This window comes from Mirounga angustirostris, unplaced genomic scaffold (genome assembly GCF_029215605.1).
Source record: "Mirounga angustirostris isolate CCGP_5_RB_7025 unplaced genomic scaffold, mMirAng1.0.hap1 SCAF_10, whole genome shotgun sequence".
Classification (NCBI taxonomy): Eukaryota; Metazoa; Chordata; class Mammalia; order Carnivora; family Phocidae; genus Mirounga; species Mirounga angustirostris.
The window spans coordinates 115985085-116000289 of record NW_026991718.1 but is presented as its reverse complement, the minus strand read 5'-3'; the positions used below and the strand labels follow the sequence as shown (position 1 = coordinate 116000289).

At 54.9% G+C, this 15205-nt stretch overlaps 2 protein-coding genes across 2 annotated transcripts in view; both read right to left on the bottom strand.

Moving 5' to 3' along the window:
* Positions 1-473: 473 nt before the first annotated feature.
* Positions 474-6316, bottom strand: LOC135361806 (disks large-associated protein 4-like). The gene is made up of 3 exons (XM_064573135.1): positions 6205-6316; positions 3548-3598; positions 474-836 (listed from the first exon to the last, which is right to left on the bottom strand). Exons 1-3 carry the CDS (start codon positions 6289-6291, stop codon positions 585-587), a joined length of 390 nt encoding a protein of 129 aa, XP_064429205.1. The 5' UTR covers positions 6292-6316; the 3' UTR covers positions 474-584.
* Positions 6317-8413: 2097 nt separating this feature from the next.
* LOC129045343 (disks large-associated protein 4-like) overlaps positions 8414-15205 on the bottom strand; it is a 116481-nt gene continuing 109689 nt past the window's right edge. Inside the window, exons 3-5 of the mRNA XM_064573548.1 lie at positions 11812-12883; positions 8943-9184; positions 8414-8492 (exon numbers count right to left, since the gene is read on the bottom strand). Coding sequence (XP_064429618.1) covers positions 8414-8492; positions 8943-9184; positions 11812-12810 — 1320 coding nt within the window. The 5' untranslated portion in view covers positions 12811-12883. The remainder of the gene's footprint in view (positions 8493-8942; positions 9185-11811; positions 12884-15205) is intronic.

The window sequence follows — 15205 nt, the reverse complement described above, 5'->3', positions numbered from 1 at the left end:
CTCTCTACTAAACCAGAAATAGTCTATGATTTTCCCTGGTCTTGGTTTTCATGGTTTACTCTGTGACGCAAGGTTCCCCTTTTTCTCTGATCATGCACAGAGTGTCACTGGAGGACTTACAACAAGTGTCAGGAAGGACAGGTGGTCTCTGTGGATACGAGAGACACCTGCAAACCCACTCCGCTGAGAAGGCTCAGTGCAGACGCCATCCTCTTCCCTGCAGGTTCTAACCTCACCATAGGTTTGTCTACCTGAACTAATCCAAACAGGGAGGTGCGGCTTCAGTAAGCCCTGCCCACCAGCAGCTGGCTGCTCTGAGCCAGGGTCAGGATCCCAAAGCAGGGGCCCTCTCTGACCCCCTCACCCTATTGCCAGTGATGACATCTCCCTCTGTGACCCCCGTTTGAGCTCCAATTTGTCCTTTGGTGGGAAGTTCAGTCTCAAGCCTTCCCGCTTGTGCTAACTATCCCTCCAACCCTGGCTGGCCCACCATGGGTTCTTCCCCGGCATTCTCCACATCTGGTCCACCAGGAATGGTCCCTGGGGGTTCCCTTGTGAGAAACAAACACCCCCTGCCCCCAATCTCAGTACTCACTTGGAAGCGTGCGACTGTTGCTGAGGCTGCCAGTGCTGGGCGGAGGGGAGAGGGACTGCAGGGAGACATTGTCCTCCTCCTGCGAGCAGCCCGCCTGGATGGCCCGCAGGTAGCTGTGGCTGCGGGAGCGAAAGTAGCTGGGCAACGGCAAGTCCAGTGCCTCGGCGGCTGCAGACTCCGCTTCGCTGCAGGCAGACTCGCAGGCTGCCTCATACTGGTCACTCAGATCTGCCTCCCGTACCTAGCCGGGCAAAGGCGGGTGTCAGGGGCCAGCAGCGCCCATTCTGGAGGGGCGGGATGCTTGGTGGTTGGCTCAGCGGCAGGGCTGGAGAGTCGGGGGCGGGGGGCAGCTCAAGTCAGCTCACCCTTTCCTCACATCTCACTCTTTGGACCTCAATTTTCTCAAGTCTACAATGCAGGAGAAACTATTAAGGACATTTAGTGGATTTTGTGTGTTCACACTGATCAACTGATAGATCCTGAGGTCACATCTGAATTCAGCCACAAAGAAGGCTATCATCAATTAGTAATGTCTACCTTGAATGTTGGAATGGGAGGTGGCAGTAGGTGTGCTAGATAATTACCATCTTATGGTCCAATTCCTTTGCTTTCACAAGCAAAGAAACTGAGGGCCAGTGAGGGGAAGATACTTGCCAGGTGTACCCAGTGAGGAAGTGGCTGAATCAATACTCCAAATATGAATTTAAGGAAGATTAGTCTAGCCCTGGAGTACAGAATGAATACTGGGAAGGGAGTCTGGAATGGAGGCTGAGGCCAGAGATGAAGCTGATGCGACAGTCTGGTAAGAGAAGAGAAAACTGGAACGAGGGTAGTGGCAGTGAGGATTGATTAGTGATGTCCAGGGCAGTATGCAGAATGGTGGCATACATACTATTTGTCATCTCACTCCTAGTTCAACCTTATCTGTATGGTTTCTAAGTGTCTCTCTAGAGATGGCCATCCAAGATCCTACAGATCTGCAGCTGAGAGTGTGAGCATACAGGGCCCCGCCATACATATACTCTCCAAGGGTTCTGGAAGGGTCTGTTTGACCCAGGTCTCAGGCCATGATGGTAACTGGAGACCACAGAGTATAAGCTGAGGAGTCGGCGGGCAAAGGATGGACACTGAGTGGAGGTCCTGAGGGGAGGCCTGGGCAAGAAGGGAGGGGGCAGAAATTGACTGAGCACCATGTGGAGGAAAGATGGAGTTGTGCCTGGGGCCAGCTCTGCCTGTGTGACCTCCCGACTATCACCATCCTCTGCGTCAGTGTTTCCTATCTAAATGAAATGCCTGGCACTGCATCAGGTAAAATGACTAGATGGATCACCACCCAATCTGGAGCATATATGTTTGGAAAGGTCTAAATTTGTGCTGTCCAATATGGTAGCAGCTAACCACATGTGGCTATTTAGGTTTTAAATTAAATTAAACAAAAAATTCAGTTCCTTAGCCACACTAGCTACATTTCACTTGCTTACGCCACCTTACGGGACAGCGTGTAGTACAGAACATCTCCATCTTCACAGAAAGTTCTGTCGGACAACACTGATAAATTAAAATGTAGGCCATGTGGCATACCCAACATTCATTTGGAGTAGGTTTGAAAGAGACAGGTGTTTATCCTCCATGGCTGTAACCTGAAGTACACTGAGAGGCCCTTGTGATTGCCAAGGGCAATGAGGTCTTGCTTTGGGATTGCAGGCATGGCACAGTTCTGGAACTGGACTGCCAGAGTTTCGACCCTGGGTCCATCTTTCCTTGCAGTATGAGTATGGGCAAGTCACTTAACTGCTCTGTGCCTCAGTTTCCCTATCTATAAAACAAGGGCTAATTAGAGACCCAATTTCATAGGATTGTTGTCAAGATTAAATGAGATCATTCATATCACATGCTGAGAACAGAGTCGGGAGAATAAGCACCTGGTGACCTGTCCCTATTATTAAAGGAAGCTCCGTGGGGTGAGGGCAAGGATTTGTAAGTATCAGTTAAGATGCTCCCGAGCTCTGGGAGGTTAGGCCAGCTGGTCAGAGCTGTTGTGTGTCACTGAGGAATTACTGTGTGCAGGGAACACCCTGGAATTTTGTATGTTAACACATCACATCCTTACTACAAGCCTGTGGAAGTTAGCAGAGGAAGAGGTCAGCTGGCCCCCTGTGGGCTCCCCAAAGACCCTCTGGAACACTGTGTTTGAGAAGAACTGTGACATGAACATGGAGGCAGGCACATGAGGCATCCACGGCTAGAATCAGGAGGTGAGGGGCCAGTCCTAGTGTTGCCCCTTGGACAGGTCACTTGTCCAGTCCTGGCCACAGTGAGGGGATGAGCTTGGAGCCCCTTTCAGCATCTCTTTCTGGTCTTGGAGCTGGGAAGGAGGAGAGGGCCACCTCTAGGGCAGGGTGGGTGTGCCCAGGAAGGGGGCACCCTTAGGGCAAACAGCCAGAGGGCCAGGACTAGCTCCACCCCACCAAGTTCTGTAAAATGGAAAAGTGTCTGCATTCATGCCAAGCCCCCAACATCCTTAAAGGTCTCGCTGGAGCCCAAGAAAGGAGAAAAGTTAGGGAATCTGGGGTCTAGGACCTGGAGGCCAATACCACCAGCCCCCAGCTGCCAACGTGTCCGACTAAAACAGTCTCCCTAGCTAGAAGACTCCCAGGGTCCGCTTTCCTTTACCCTGGGATTATTTCTTGCCCCATCCATAGGACCTAGCCCATTCTTTCCCATTTTTGAGAAGAGGAAACTGAGGTGCAGAAAAGTGAAGTGAAAGGGTCAGTGAGGGAAAGGTCAGGGCAGAGTGTGAGCCTTGACTCCATGCTCACGGGCGGTGCCTTTCCTGGCCCTGGTGCTGCCGGCACCTGCTGGGGCTGGGGGCTGGGACCCCTCAGGTGCCAGGCCTCAGACCTAGCCCTGCACTCTGGGATTGGGGTATGAGAGAATGGCAAGCATACTGACCTGCTGCTCATGGCCAAACAACTGGGGGATCAGGGAGGCCTGTCCAAAAATCTGCAGGAAAGAGAGGGGGAGGGTTATGGGGAGACCAAGGCTGAGGGCTGGGGTAGGGTATTCAGATTCGGCTGCAAGAGGACTAGTGGCTGGCTGGGCTAACGTCCTCTTCAGACTGGCTGAGGCCTAGTCTGTTAGGAGGTCTCACTTAGCTTCCTCCAGGGATGGGAGGCTCACTCCTTCAGGGGCTGGGTGCTACCGAGGCTTTGTAATCTGCTGTTTACACTTCTTTCTTTTGGTCTGGCCCCTGGGAGATGCCCTGTCTGCTGCCCCTCACCTAGGCAGGCAGCCCCCCACCCCCCAGATCTACAGATTAGTCCCAGAGCCCAGAGCCTTCTCTTCCCTGGTCAGGGCCTACATAGTCCAGTGCCTGGTGGGAAGGGGGCTCCTTCTGGCAGGAGTCAAGGCCTCAGAGACACAGAGCTGGGACATCTCTGACTCTAGGGGCACATATGTGGCTCGGGTCACTCAAGCCTCTAGGGGTGAGGATTTGAGGGCTCAGAGGACCCTGGCTTAGGAGAGAGCTGTGCTGGGCAGAGGGGAGTGGCAGAGACCTGCTGGGGTCCCCAGCCTGGCTGATTCCATGCACCCTTTTGTGTAGCCAAAGGACAAAGTGTTCCAGATGCCCGGGCCAGGCAGAGGTGAAAATGGGGTGTGTGAGAGAGAAAGACTCAGAGAGAAACATGGATATGGGACCTACGAGAGGGAGTCAGATAAAAATGTGAATGAGGGGAGAGAAAAACAGAGGGAGACAGATACAAAGACAGAAGACTGAGAGACAAGAGAACGCGGTAGGATAGGAGACACAGGGAGGGAAGCCATCCATTCAGCAGGTACCCATGTGCCCTGTGCCCATGTGCTGAGGACAAGGACGTCATGGGGAACCACACAGCAAGGTCCGCACCTGCAGGGAGCTCCCGGTCTTAAGAGTGAGGCAGACATCAAGTAAATAAACAGATATAACTCCAGACAGTGATAGTGTTGTCAAGATAATCAAGCAGGATAAGGGAACGGTGTCCTGGGGGATCCTTTTGACGGGTGATAGGGCAGGTTCCCCTGAGGTGACATTTGAGCCAAGACCGGAAACACAGAGAAGAACCAGCTGAGCAAAGATCTGAGAGAGGTGCTCCTGGGAGAGGAAACAGCAAGGTGTGTGAGGTGTGTGAGGAGCAGAAAGGAGGCAGGTGTGGCTGAACGTCTGAGATCCCGTGTCAGAGGGAGGCAGACCCGCACCCAGCTGAATAAGGAGTCTGGCTTTCACTGGGGGCAGGCGGGAGCCATGGAGGGTTTGCAGCAGGGACATGGTGTGATCTGCCTTACATCCCTCACAAAGCTCCCTCTGGCCGTTGGGAACAGAGTGCAGGTGGCAGGCCTGGAGGCCAGGAGACTTGGTGGGGCCTGCATGAGGGTGGCAGGGACAGAGTGCCACGGTTGGGGTGCTCTATTCCTCCCCATGTCTGAGGTCAGCCTCCTTGGTCTGGGAATGACAGTGCTGAGTGCTGAGGACCGTGCTAGGGGGCCAAGGGGGGATGCTATGGCCAGGCCAGGAACAGCAGAGTGGTGAGGAGCTGGGATCGGAAAGCCTTCCAGTGCTAAGCAGCGCATTAGCCCGGGCCGTGGGGCTACATGCAGTGGGACCTGGGGCCTGTCCCTGCCCAGAAAGGAGGCTGGGGCCGCATCGGGTGCTTCCACTGCCCCACTCTGCTACTCCTAGCAGGTGTTGCCCTCTCTGGGCCTCGTCTCCCCATCCACACTATAGGGGAGCCCTCAAAACTTGGCTGGTCCCCCCTCTGCAAGCCCTAAAGTACTGTGCACATGGCAGGGGCTGGCGTCCAGGTGTAGGTCTGACAGCCCCGGATCTCTGCCCAGCTCTGCCTCCTCCTTGCTGTGTGAGCTCACCCAGCTGAGCCTCGGTTTCCTCATCTGTGCATTGGGGATATAAATCACAAGCACGCCTCCCCCCCACCCCTGACGTGGTTTCAAGGAGCTGGGACTTAAGAGAATGAAAAGTGCAGCACAGCATGCTTATCGCTGTTGGTGGGAGATGTGTCTGGACCTTGAAGTTCTGACTTTCTGCTGAGCCTGTGGGACATGGAAGTCCAGAGTGGAGAAGCAACTTACCCAAGGTCATACAGCAAGATAACAATGATAACCATAAAGGTAGCTACCCTTTGCTGAGAACACTACGTTCCTATCTCCTTAATTCCTCACAACGCTTTGAAATAAGAATTATCACCCTTCTGCGTAAATGAGGAAACTGAGGCTCAGGGAGGGAGTGACTTGTCCTGGGGTCATACTCTCAGTGAGAAGACTGGACTCAAGCTCAGGTCTCCAGTTCCCTCTCTGCAGGGCTCCTCGGCCTATAGCAGTGCTGTGGCCCCTCCCTCGGGGCCCTCAGCTCAGGCCATGGCATGTCAGGCCCTGTGACCACTCTCCAGCCACAGGACAGTCAGTGAGACAGACATACGTACACAGGCAGCTATGGGAACAAAGACCAAGCAGAAGCACAGTGCAGACTTCTGGGCACCACTCGCCCTGGGGTCCTCCTGGGTGAGAGCTGGGGATCTCCCAAGCCCGCTGACTTTGGCTATAGCTGCCACCCTCACCTGGCTGATGCAGCTGGAGTCGTTGAGGCTGTCGCTGACGGGGTTGTAGTCCTCCTCCCAGCTTGGACACTTGGAGGGCAGCAGCATGTCCACTGAATCCAGGCGGTCCAGACTCCTGGTGAGGGTGAGGAGCAGACAGGGCTCAGCCCACCCATTGCTCAGCCTGAGAAACAGGCCCAGAGGGGGAAAGACTGGCCAAGGCCATCCAGTGGCAGAGGGAAAAATAGAAGTCACTGCCAGCCTGCGTAGTGTCCGGGGGGCGGGGGGTGGGGGGAGGTGAAGATAGGGTGGGGGAGGCAGGTCAGGGACACTGAGCAAGGGGAGAGCTCCCAGCTCTGGGAGGCTTGAATCTGGTGGGTGGGGTGATCCTCACCTGTCATGTCTGCTGCAGCCACGAGGTGGCAGCACAAGCTCACTTTTGAGCATTTCAAACGGAGGCAGCCCACACCAGCCCAATGCTACAGCCCTCACCCCCACAGGTCTGGGGCAAATCCGATGCGCCGACAGAGGAGGTCGGTCAAGGCTCACAGCCTTGGTCTCAGGCTAGAGCTGCCCAAAGGGCATCAGTTTCAACACAATATCCAGGTAGCTTCCACCAGACCCCCACAGACTCTGCACTTCTCATGGCCCCTGCTCTTCAATTTTTCTCACATCTACCTGACCCTGGATTTCTCCCTCACCACTGCTCTGGGTTAAGATCCAAGCACCCAACAGCTCAGGCCTTGACATAGATGGGCTTGGATTGGAATGGAGCTTCCTCACTGGGTGACCCTGGGCAAGTCATGACCCCTTGCCCATGTCTCCGTTTCCTCTCCTACAAAGCGGGGGTGACACTGTGCCTGCCTGCATGGGGCTGTGATCAGGAGGATTCGGGAATCACACTAAAGTGCACTGGGGCAGGCACAGAGCCCAGAGTGCGGCAAGTGCTAACAGATGGCGCCCATTACTACTGATACTATTATTATTATTTATTTCCTCTCATTCAAGGTCTGGGCCTGGGTCCTGTCCTCCTTTCCCACCTCAGTGCCCACTGGTCATTCATGGAAATGTAGGCTCCCAGGACTAGAAGGGGTCTTAAGAGATCATCCAGCTTAGCCCCCTCACTTAAAGATGGGGAAACTGAGGCTCAGAGAGGGACAGACCTGGGACTGGCCAGTGGTGTCCTGAATTCCCAGCTGGAGGCCATTCCCTGCCTTCTGTCCCACTGTGAACCCCCTAAGCAAATCCCTGTGGCAAGGAGACTCCAGGCTTCTCGGAGTACACTGCCCCTCTGCCTCAGCGCTCTGTCACTCTACCTGCTCTCTTCCCTCTGTCGCAGTCCTCCCAGGCCCCCTCCTCCCAGAAGCCTCGGCTCTTGCCCTCAGTAGTTGAAGAACTAGGACGAAGCTTGTTTCCCTTAATGCTTCTTTTTGTTTCCGACTTGCTTTTGTTTCTTTTCCTCAAAGGACTTTGAATCCCTCCTACTAAGTTTTACCTGTTTTGTACTTGATGACGGGCTTTCTTTCTTTTTTTTTTTTAAAGATTTTATTTATTTATTTGAGAGAGAGAAAGAGCATGAGAGGGGGTAGGGTCAGAGGGAGAAGCAGACTCCCTGCCCAGCAGGGAGCCCGATGCGGGACTCGATCCTGGGACTCCAGGATCATGACCTGAGCCGAAGGCAGTCGCTTAACCAACTGAGCCACCCAGGTGCCCGGTGACGGGCTTTCTGTAACTTTGTTCCCCCCTCTCATTCTTTTCTGTTCTGATCCCCATGGTGATTTCTGCATGTGAAAGTCTCACCTTTCTCTAACATTTTAATTGTTGTTTTCTGCGTGCATGCATCTCATTAGTTCATACTTTCATTAACTCTTCCAAGTCTTAAAGCAACAGGAAAGGGCTTGAATGGTGAATTCCAGGCAGGGTGACAGGACAGGTGAAGGCTGTCTATCTCCCTTTGACTTCTGGATACATCCTCCTCCCCAGTCTAGGAGCTCACCACAGGGATCAGTTACAGGGCCAAGGGCAGAGGGGGCTCTGGCCTTCCCTGGAAAGCAAGTACTTTGCTGGTACAAGTGGTGGATCACTAGGGGCAGGGTTCTCCTAACCTGAAGAAGAGGATTCCCTGGCCCAGTTCCCCTGTGGGTGTGGAACTCACCTGGTGATGTGGCTCCTGTGGGCAGGGCCAGTCACTCTAGAGAGACTCTCCTTATCGTTTACCAAAGGATGAGACTCACCGGTGGTCAAGGCTTAACTGTGGGGGGCTTATGGCGGAGCTCTCCGGAGTCAACTCGTCAAAGGAAGGGGCCAACCTAAGGACGAGGATCTCAGGGAGAAGGCTTTAACCTAAAGTCGGGTTTACCTAGGGGGCCTGGATTATTGGGAGCCCGGGTTCACCTGGATCTGAGGCTGTAGGGCGGGATTCACCTATGGGGCGGGGTTTTCCTAAGGGGCCGTAGGGAAGGAAAGCGAGGCTCCCGGGGGTGGGACACGCCTGTGAGGAGCTCACCTATGGACTAGCCTTGCCAGTGAGCGGAGCCTGTGACAGCGGAGGGGGCTTTCCCAGGGGAGAGCTCACGTGCGGGGGGCGGGGAGGCCGCCAATGGGCTGGTTAGCCTGTGGGCGGGGCTCCGAGCAGGCGGGACTTCGGAGACCTCCTGGGACGGGACTCAGACTCCGGAGCGGCTCTCCCGGGGGGCGGAGCTCCGGGGGGCCGGGCTAGCCTGTGGGCGGGGCTCTAGGAAGCGGGGCGGCGCGCTCACCTGCGGGGGTTGCTCTGCTCTCCCAGCGACTGCTGCGTGGCCCTCAGGTAGCTCTGGCGCCGCGCGGCCGTCTTGGGTGAGGGCTTGGGGCTGCCGCCGGACTCATCGCTGTCCTCATCGCCCATGGCCTTGATGTAGCTGCCGCTGCGCATGCGCCTGCACGGGATGGGGCCCTCGGCCGCGGCGTCCGCGTCGCGCGGGGACAGCAGCGCGGTGCTCCACTCGCCGCCGCCGCCGGGCACCTGAGGATGGGCGGACAGACCTCAGCGAGGGTGGGGAGGGATCGGGGGGCAGCGCACACTCTCAGCGCGCCGCTGGCCGCCCAGCCTCGCGCCCAACACCTGGAGAATGGTGCCCCGGACCCTGAAGCTCCCCGGCTCCCCGCCTCGGAGGGTCTCAGCCTTCCGTGCTGGGTACTGCCATTGAAGTCGCCCAGCAGCAGGGCAGAGCCCCGGGCTGGCAAGGACACTTGAGTTCCAGAGCCGGCTCTGCCGCAAGTTCACTGGGTGGCCTTAAGCAAATCCTTGCCCCTCTCGGACCTCAGATTTCTCCATGGATCCCAGGCTGGGTGTGCCCCAGCAAAACCCGCCAGGCTGTAAGATCACAGTGGGTGTTCACTGCAGCTCCTTTTCTGAGCACCCACTGTGTTCCCATCACGTCACCCTGCTATCTTAGAGGATGGCTTATGATCCCACTACACAGATGAGAACATCAGACCAGACTGAGGCCCTCAGACCTGGCACCAAGATCCTGTCCTAGGATGGGGGTGGGGGGAGGACTGGTCAGAGGATGCCAGCACATCAGAAGAGCGGCAGGGTCTTGGAGCCAAGGGACATCCTGTATCCCTTACTAGTGGGTAAGGCCAGGCACAGCGTGCAGAGAGACTGGTGGGGGTCTGGCAGCCAGGTAGTGACCTGGAAAAGGGGCTGTTTTTCCATCTGACATGTATACACAGTGGACATTCACCTCATGATGAAAGATTTCACACATCTTAGCACTTACAAGGTCCCTCAGCCCAAGCACAGAGCGAACACACCTTGCCTTCCCCCACCCCACCCCCCATCTCCCCAAGGACATGTCCTCCAGCAGCCACTCATCACTGCATGCCCCCCAACAAGTATACAACGTGAACACAGAGCATACTCACACCCTCCTCACGAACACGCTGCACTGAGGACACAGGGCAGCATGTCCCCACCTCACTGTGTCTTTGCCTCAACACACACAGAGTGCACACCCTCGCTAGGTTTGACACGCTTCACCACAGATGCCTGGGTGACACACTTCTCAGTATGGCAAACCGCCCTCCCAGAATCACCACATCTACACAGATACAACATCCTTCCAGGTGCCCGTATTACCAGTGGCCAATTCTCGGCTGAGGGACGGTCCCAGTCTGGGATTCCCACCCTAGGACCCCCCCGCCCCCTGAGCTAACTGCCCAACCAGTCACTAAGGCCCACACAGTCTACCTCCCAAACCGTTTGCTAGTCCATCTTCCCTATCTCCACCTGTCCCTTGGGAAGGTGGCCTTCGATATTCCTGCTTAAAACCTGTTGCTACCCCAGCACCCCACCCACCCACCTCCCATGACCCAAGCAGATAGCACAAACCCCAGAGCCTGCAGGGCCACCCTTTCATGGTGTTTCTGAAGCATTTTCACATGATCAGACCAAACCACACCATTTTGAGAGGAAGCCAGGTCACACACCACCCTCTCTGATGTTTCTAAACTAAGGAAGTGGATTGTGAGCCACAAAAGCCTTAAATATATAAAATACTGCCTAGATTTCCATTTTCCTCCTATTGAAAAAAAAATAGCTTTTCCCCCCATAGTCTCACTGTCTTTGGAATTTTTATATAGAATGACAAGAACTCAGGGCATTGTCAGACTTTGATGTTCATCTGGTTCAAAATGCATCTGTGTTCCCAAAGGCTGGTCAGGCCTGTGCTGGCACACTCCCCAGGATGTAGCGCTCACTACCTACAGAAGCAGCCCCTTCCATCTTGGTGGGTTCTGAAATCTGCTTCCTGTAACTTCCACCCACAGCTTGGGTTCTGCCCCCAGGAACTGCACCCAGTTCATAACCCCGGGCTTTACTCTTGAGGGCCCCAGGGGGATGTGTAGCAACAGAGATGTCTCTGAGCCTTTTGCCAATTTCCAGGAGTGTGGCTTTGCAAAGTGCATATTAAGTGCCTCAGTAAACATTAACACTTGAAAGGAGAAAGCTAGTCCCCCAAGCTGGCTTAGGGCCTCCTACAGCCCTCCATGCTGATCTCCATCACACTCCGCTCACACTGACATGACTATCTGTTCATGCATCTTTCTCTCCCAGCATCCTGATAATTGGGGCTCTGTCTTATTTATTTCTAGCTCTGTTCACTTAAATGTCCATCTGTTCCTCTGGCCCTCTCTCTTCTCACATTTCCTGAGCACTTCCTCTCTGCCAGACCCTGTCCTGGGCCTTAGGGACACACAGCTGCATCAGATGTGGTCCCTGTTTTCAAGGAGCCCCTGGTCTGGTGGGGGTAGCAGGCAGGAGGCTGGCATTTAGAATGCCATGCAATGGGTCCTATGAGGAGGATGGAGGGCACAGCTTTCAGATTTGTCCTCTAGAGGGCAGGTACACGTTTTAGTTCCTACTCTTGGGCTGGGCTCAGAAGAACCCTAATCAATGTCTGCTGAAAGCATGACCACCGGAAGGAATCCCCTTATTAGCAAGTACCACCAGATACCCATTTCACAGGTGTTTATTCACAGAGGCCCATAATGAAGTGACTTTCCAAGTAAATCTGTGGTACAGCTGAGTCTCAGAACAGGTGCCCTCCCCATATTCCTTACCCCACCCCTAATCATGGAGGGACCCACCTGCAGGTAATGGTAGGCTAGACCCTGGTGACAGGATTTGGACTTTAGCAGGCTCTTATCCAAGGTGGCTGAGGTCTTCTGGCAGACTTCATGGGCGTGGCTGAGGGTCAGAGTGGACCAGGAGCCCCGCTTGACATAGTTGGTGTCAGTGCCCACCCCAAGGCTGGGGCAGGTGGCTGGGGGTGCGGGTGGGGGTGGCGGGGCAGTCAGCTCAGCGGTGTTGTTTTTGGCTGCTTTGAGCATGTGCCCACTGATGGTGTTGTAGGCGTGCATGAAGTAGCGTGGCTGGCTGCGTTCCGCCTGTCTGCCGAGCGTCATCAGCCCAGAGGCTGGACCACTGCTGCGGAAGGCGCCACCCTCGCCGTCCAAGTTGTCATCAGAGCTCCACCAGCCCGAGATGTTGGAGCGGCTACGCCGTTTGGGTTCCCCAGCCTTGGCCCGTTCCTTGCTCTTGGCCCTCCGGCCCTTGCCGTCCTCCAGGCCACCTTTCTTGCTGCCATTGCCACCGACCTTGGCTGCCGTGCCCTCCAGTGAGGGCGCCTTGGTGAAGAAGAGCCGCTGGACCGAGTGGACCAGGTGGCGGATGCGGCCAGGACTCTCACCTCGGGCCTTGGCCTCACCACGGGGGAACTGGAGCGTGCTAAAGCCATCGCGGTGGATGGGCAGTTGCTTCTCAAACTGGTCCAGCAGGTTGGCAGGCAGCCGGTTGATCTTGGTGGCCTGGGCATGGCTGGGGAAGGGGCTCTCCTCTGGCACCTCAAAGTGGGAGTTATAGTGGATGCGGGGGAAGGTGCTGCTTGGAGGCGGCAGTTGGTTGTTGAGTGGGAAGAGACCATCCCCAGGCAGAGCGTTCTGGCCAGGGAATCGAGCCTCGCGGGCAAAGGCCTCCGTGGGCGATAGCAGGTAGGGATTGCGGTCAGGCCCTGCGAACAGGGGCTCATGCGGTGGGTCCAGGCTGTCGGAGAGGTGGCGAGGGCGGCTGTCACCGAGGCCTTTCATGATCCCGGCCCTCAGGGCAGGGGCCGTTGCCCTAGTGGGGCGCCCGGGTTGCCTCTCCCGGGCAGCGGCTATCCTGGGGAGAAAAAACAGAGAGAAAATCAGCTGAATTTGGAGGGGACAGGGTGCTGGGAATGTCACCCAGACCCCCACAGATCTCAGGATGGGGAGGATTTCTGAAGACTCTTTGCCTACCTTTAACACTGTAGGGTGGAGGACAAGAAGACAAACGGAGGCCCACATGCCATATGTATAATTCAAGGTCATAGTTCAGGCTGGCAAACGTTAAAACAGATCCTACCTTGATGAACATATCTTCATAATAACCTGGAAAGCCAAGTTCGACCTCAAACTTCCAGGTCTCCAAATTCCATGATCGAATGTAGTGGGCGGGGGGAGTGGCTCACCCTCTGTTTTCCTCCCACCTCTGACTCTATCCCTTGTTACAAGGAGCCACACGCACCCCAAGCTCACTCCACATGCCCTCAGGCCTAGGGATGGCCCCACGGGCAGTGCAGGCCACCCATGGGAAGATCCTGTGCTGGCGGCTGTGGAAGCAGGCCTGGGGCCATTTGGTTAGGGAATTCCAGGGTCCCCAGTATCCAGAGTGTGGCTCTGGGTAAACATGTCCTCTTGGCCCCTGAACACTCTTGCCTATGAGTGGTTCAACATGGCTGAAAGAGGGCCAGAGAAGCCTTCTAAAGAGTAGGACCCGTCTCACCTGAGTCTGAGAGCAGTACCGTCCAACTCTCACTTTAGCAGAGGAATCCTATATCACATGTAGACCCTCTATAAAAACCCACTCTGCCCCTCAGCAGATGTCTACCGAGTGTGACTTCTGGGCTAGGCGCTGGGGGCTGCAAACATCAGAGAAGACAACAAGCCCATTAGCACATCATTTCCGACTGAACAAATCAACGACGGTCAGCCTGAACAGAGTTCTGAGTGAGTCAATAACTGGAGCACATCCTCAGGACTGGGTGGAAGGACAAGGCCTTGGATGGGGGTGGCATTTAGGTGGAACCACTGTGACTCAGTTTCCCCATCTGTAAAATTGGGCAGTTGGACTGTTCCGATCTTCCATCCAGGATCATGCTGGAAATACCAGTCTCAGTACTTTGCCAAGTACCTTTCTTTTCTGTGCCTCAGTCTTCCCATCTGTACCATGAAGCAGAGGGGAGGTTAGCGAGCTTTCTAAGCCCTGTCCCCACCACCAGCTCGACTCAGAGGAGTCCCACAGCTTACTATGGACTGTGTGCCGGTGTGCTAAGGATCTGAAAGCAACCAGTGTGGCTGGAACGGAGCAAGTGAGGACAAGGGCAGTGGGGGTAGAGATCTTGGAGGGCTGGCCCAGGCCAGAGTAGACAGGCTCTGGCTGAAGCCAAGTGTGGTAGGCAGAATGATGGCTCCCAAAGTTGCCCATGTCCTAATCCCCCAAATCTCTGATTATGTTACTTGACATGTTAAAAGGGTCTTTGCAGATATGATTAAGGGTCTTGAGATGGGGAGATTATCCTGGATTATCTGGAAGGGTACAAACCTAATCACATGGGTCTTTTTTTTTTTTTTTTAAAGATTTTATTTATTTATTTGATAGAGAGAGTGAGAGAGCACAAGCAGGGGGAACAGTAGAGGGAGAGAGAGAAGCAGGTTCCCCGTCAAGCAGGGAGCCCGATGCGGGGCTCGATCCCAGGACCCTGGGATCATGACCTGAGCCGAAGGCAGATGCTTAACCATCTGGGCCACCCAGGCGCCCCCACATGGGTCTTTTTAAGAGGGAGGCATGAAGATATGATGATAGAAGCAGGGGTCAGAGGGGTGTGGGGGTCACCAGCCAGGGAATGTGGGTAGCTGTTAGAAGCCAGAAGAGGCAAGGAGTCAGATTCTCCTCCATAGCTTCCAGAAGGAATGCAGTCCTGAGACCCATTTTAGACTTATGACCTCTAGAACTGTAAAATAATAAATCTGTGTTGTTTAAAGCCACTAAGTTTTTGGAAAATTGTTACCGCAGCAATAGGAAACAATTATACTAAATGGGTTCTGGTGTCTGAGACTCCCTCTCACCCCTTATGAGTAGCTCTTTTTTTTTTTTTTTTTAAAGATTTTATTTATTTATTTGAGACAGAGAGAATGAGAGAGAGAGAGCACATGAGAGGGGGGAGGGTCAGAGGGAGAAGCAGGCTCCCTGCCGAGCAGGGAGCCCAATGCGGGACTCGATCCCAGGACTCCGGGATCATGACCTGAGCCGAAGGCAGTCGCTTAACCAACTGAGCCACCCAGGCGCCCTTATGAGTAGTTCTTAAGGCAAATTCCAGATCCCACCAAACACTGTGTGAAAAACACTGGCCTAGGTGAAACCCCCATCATAGAGGTGGGGAAACTGAGGCCCTTAGAGGGC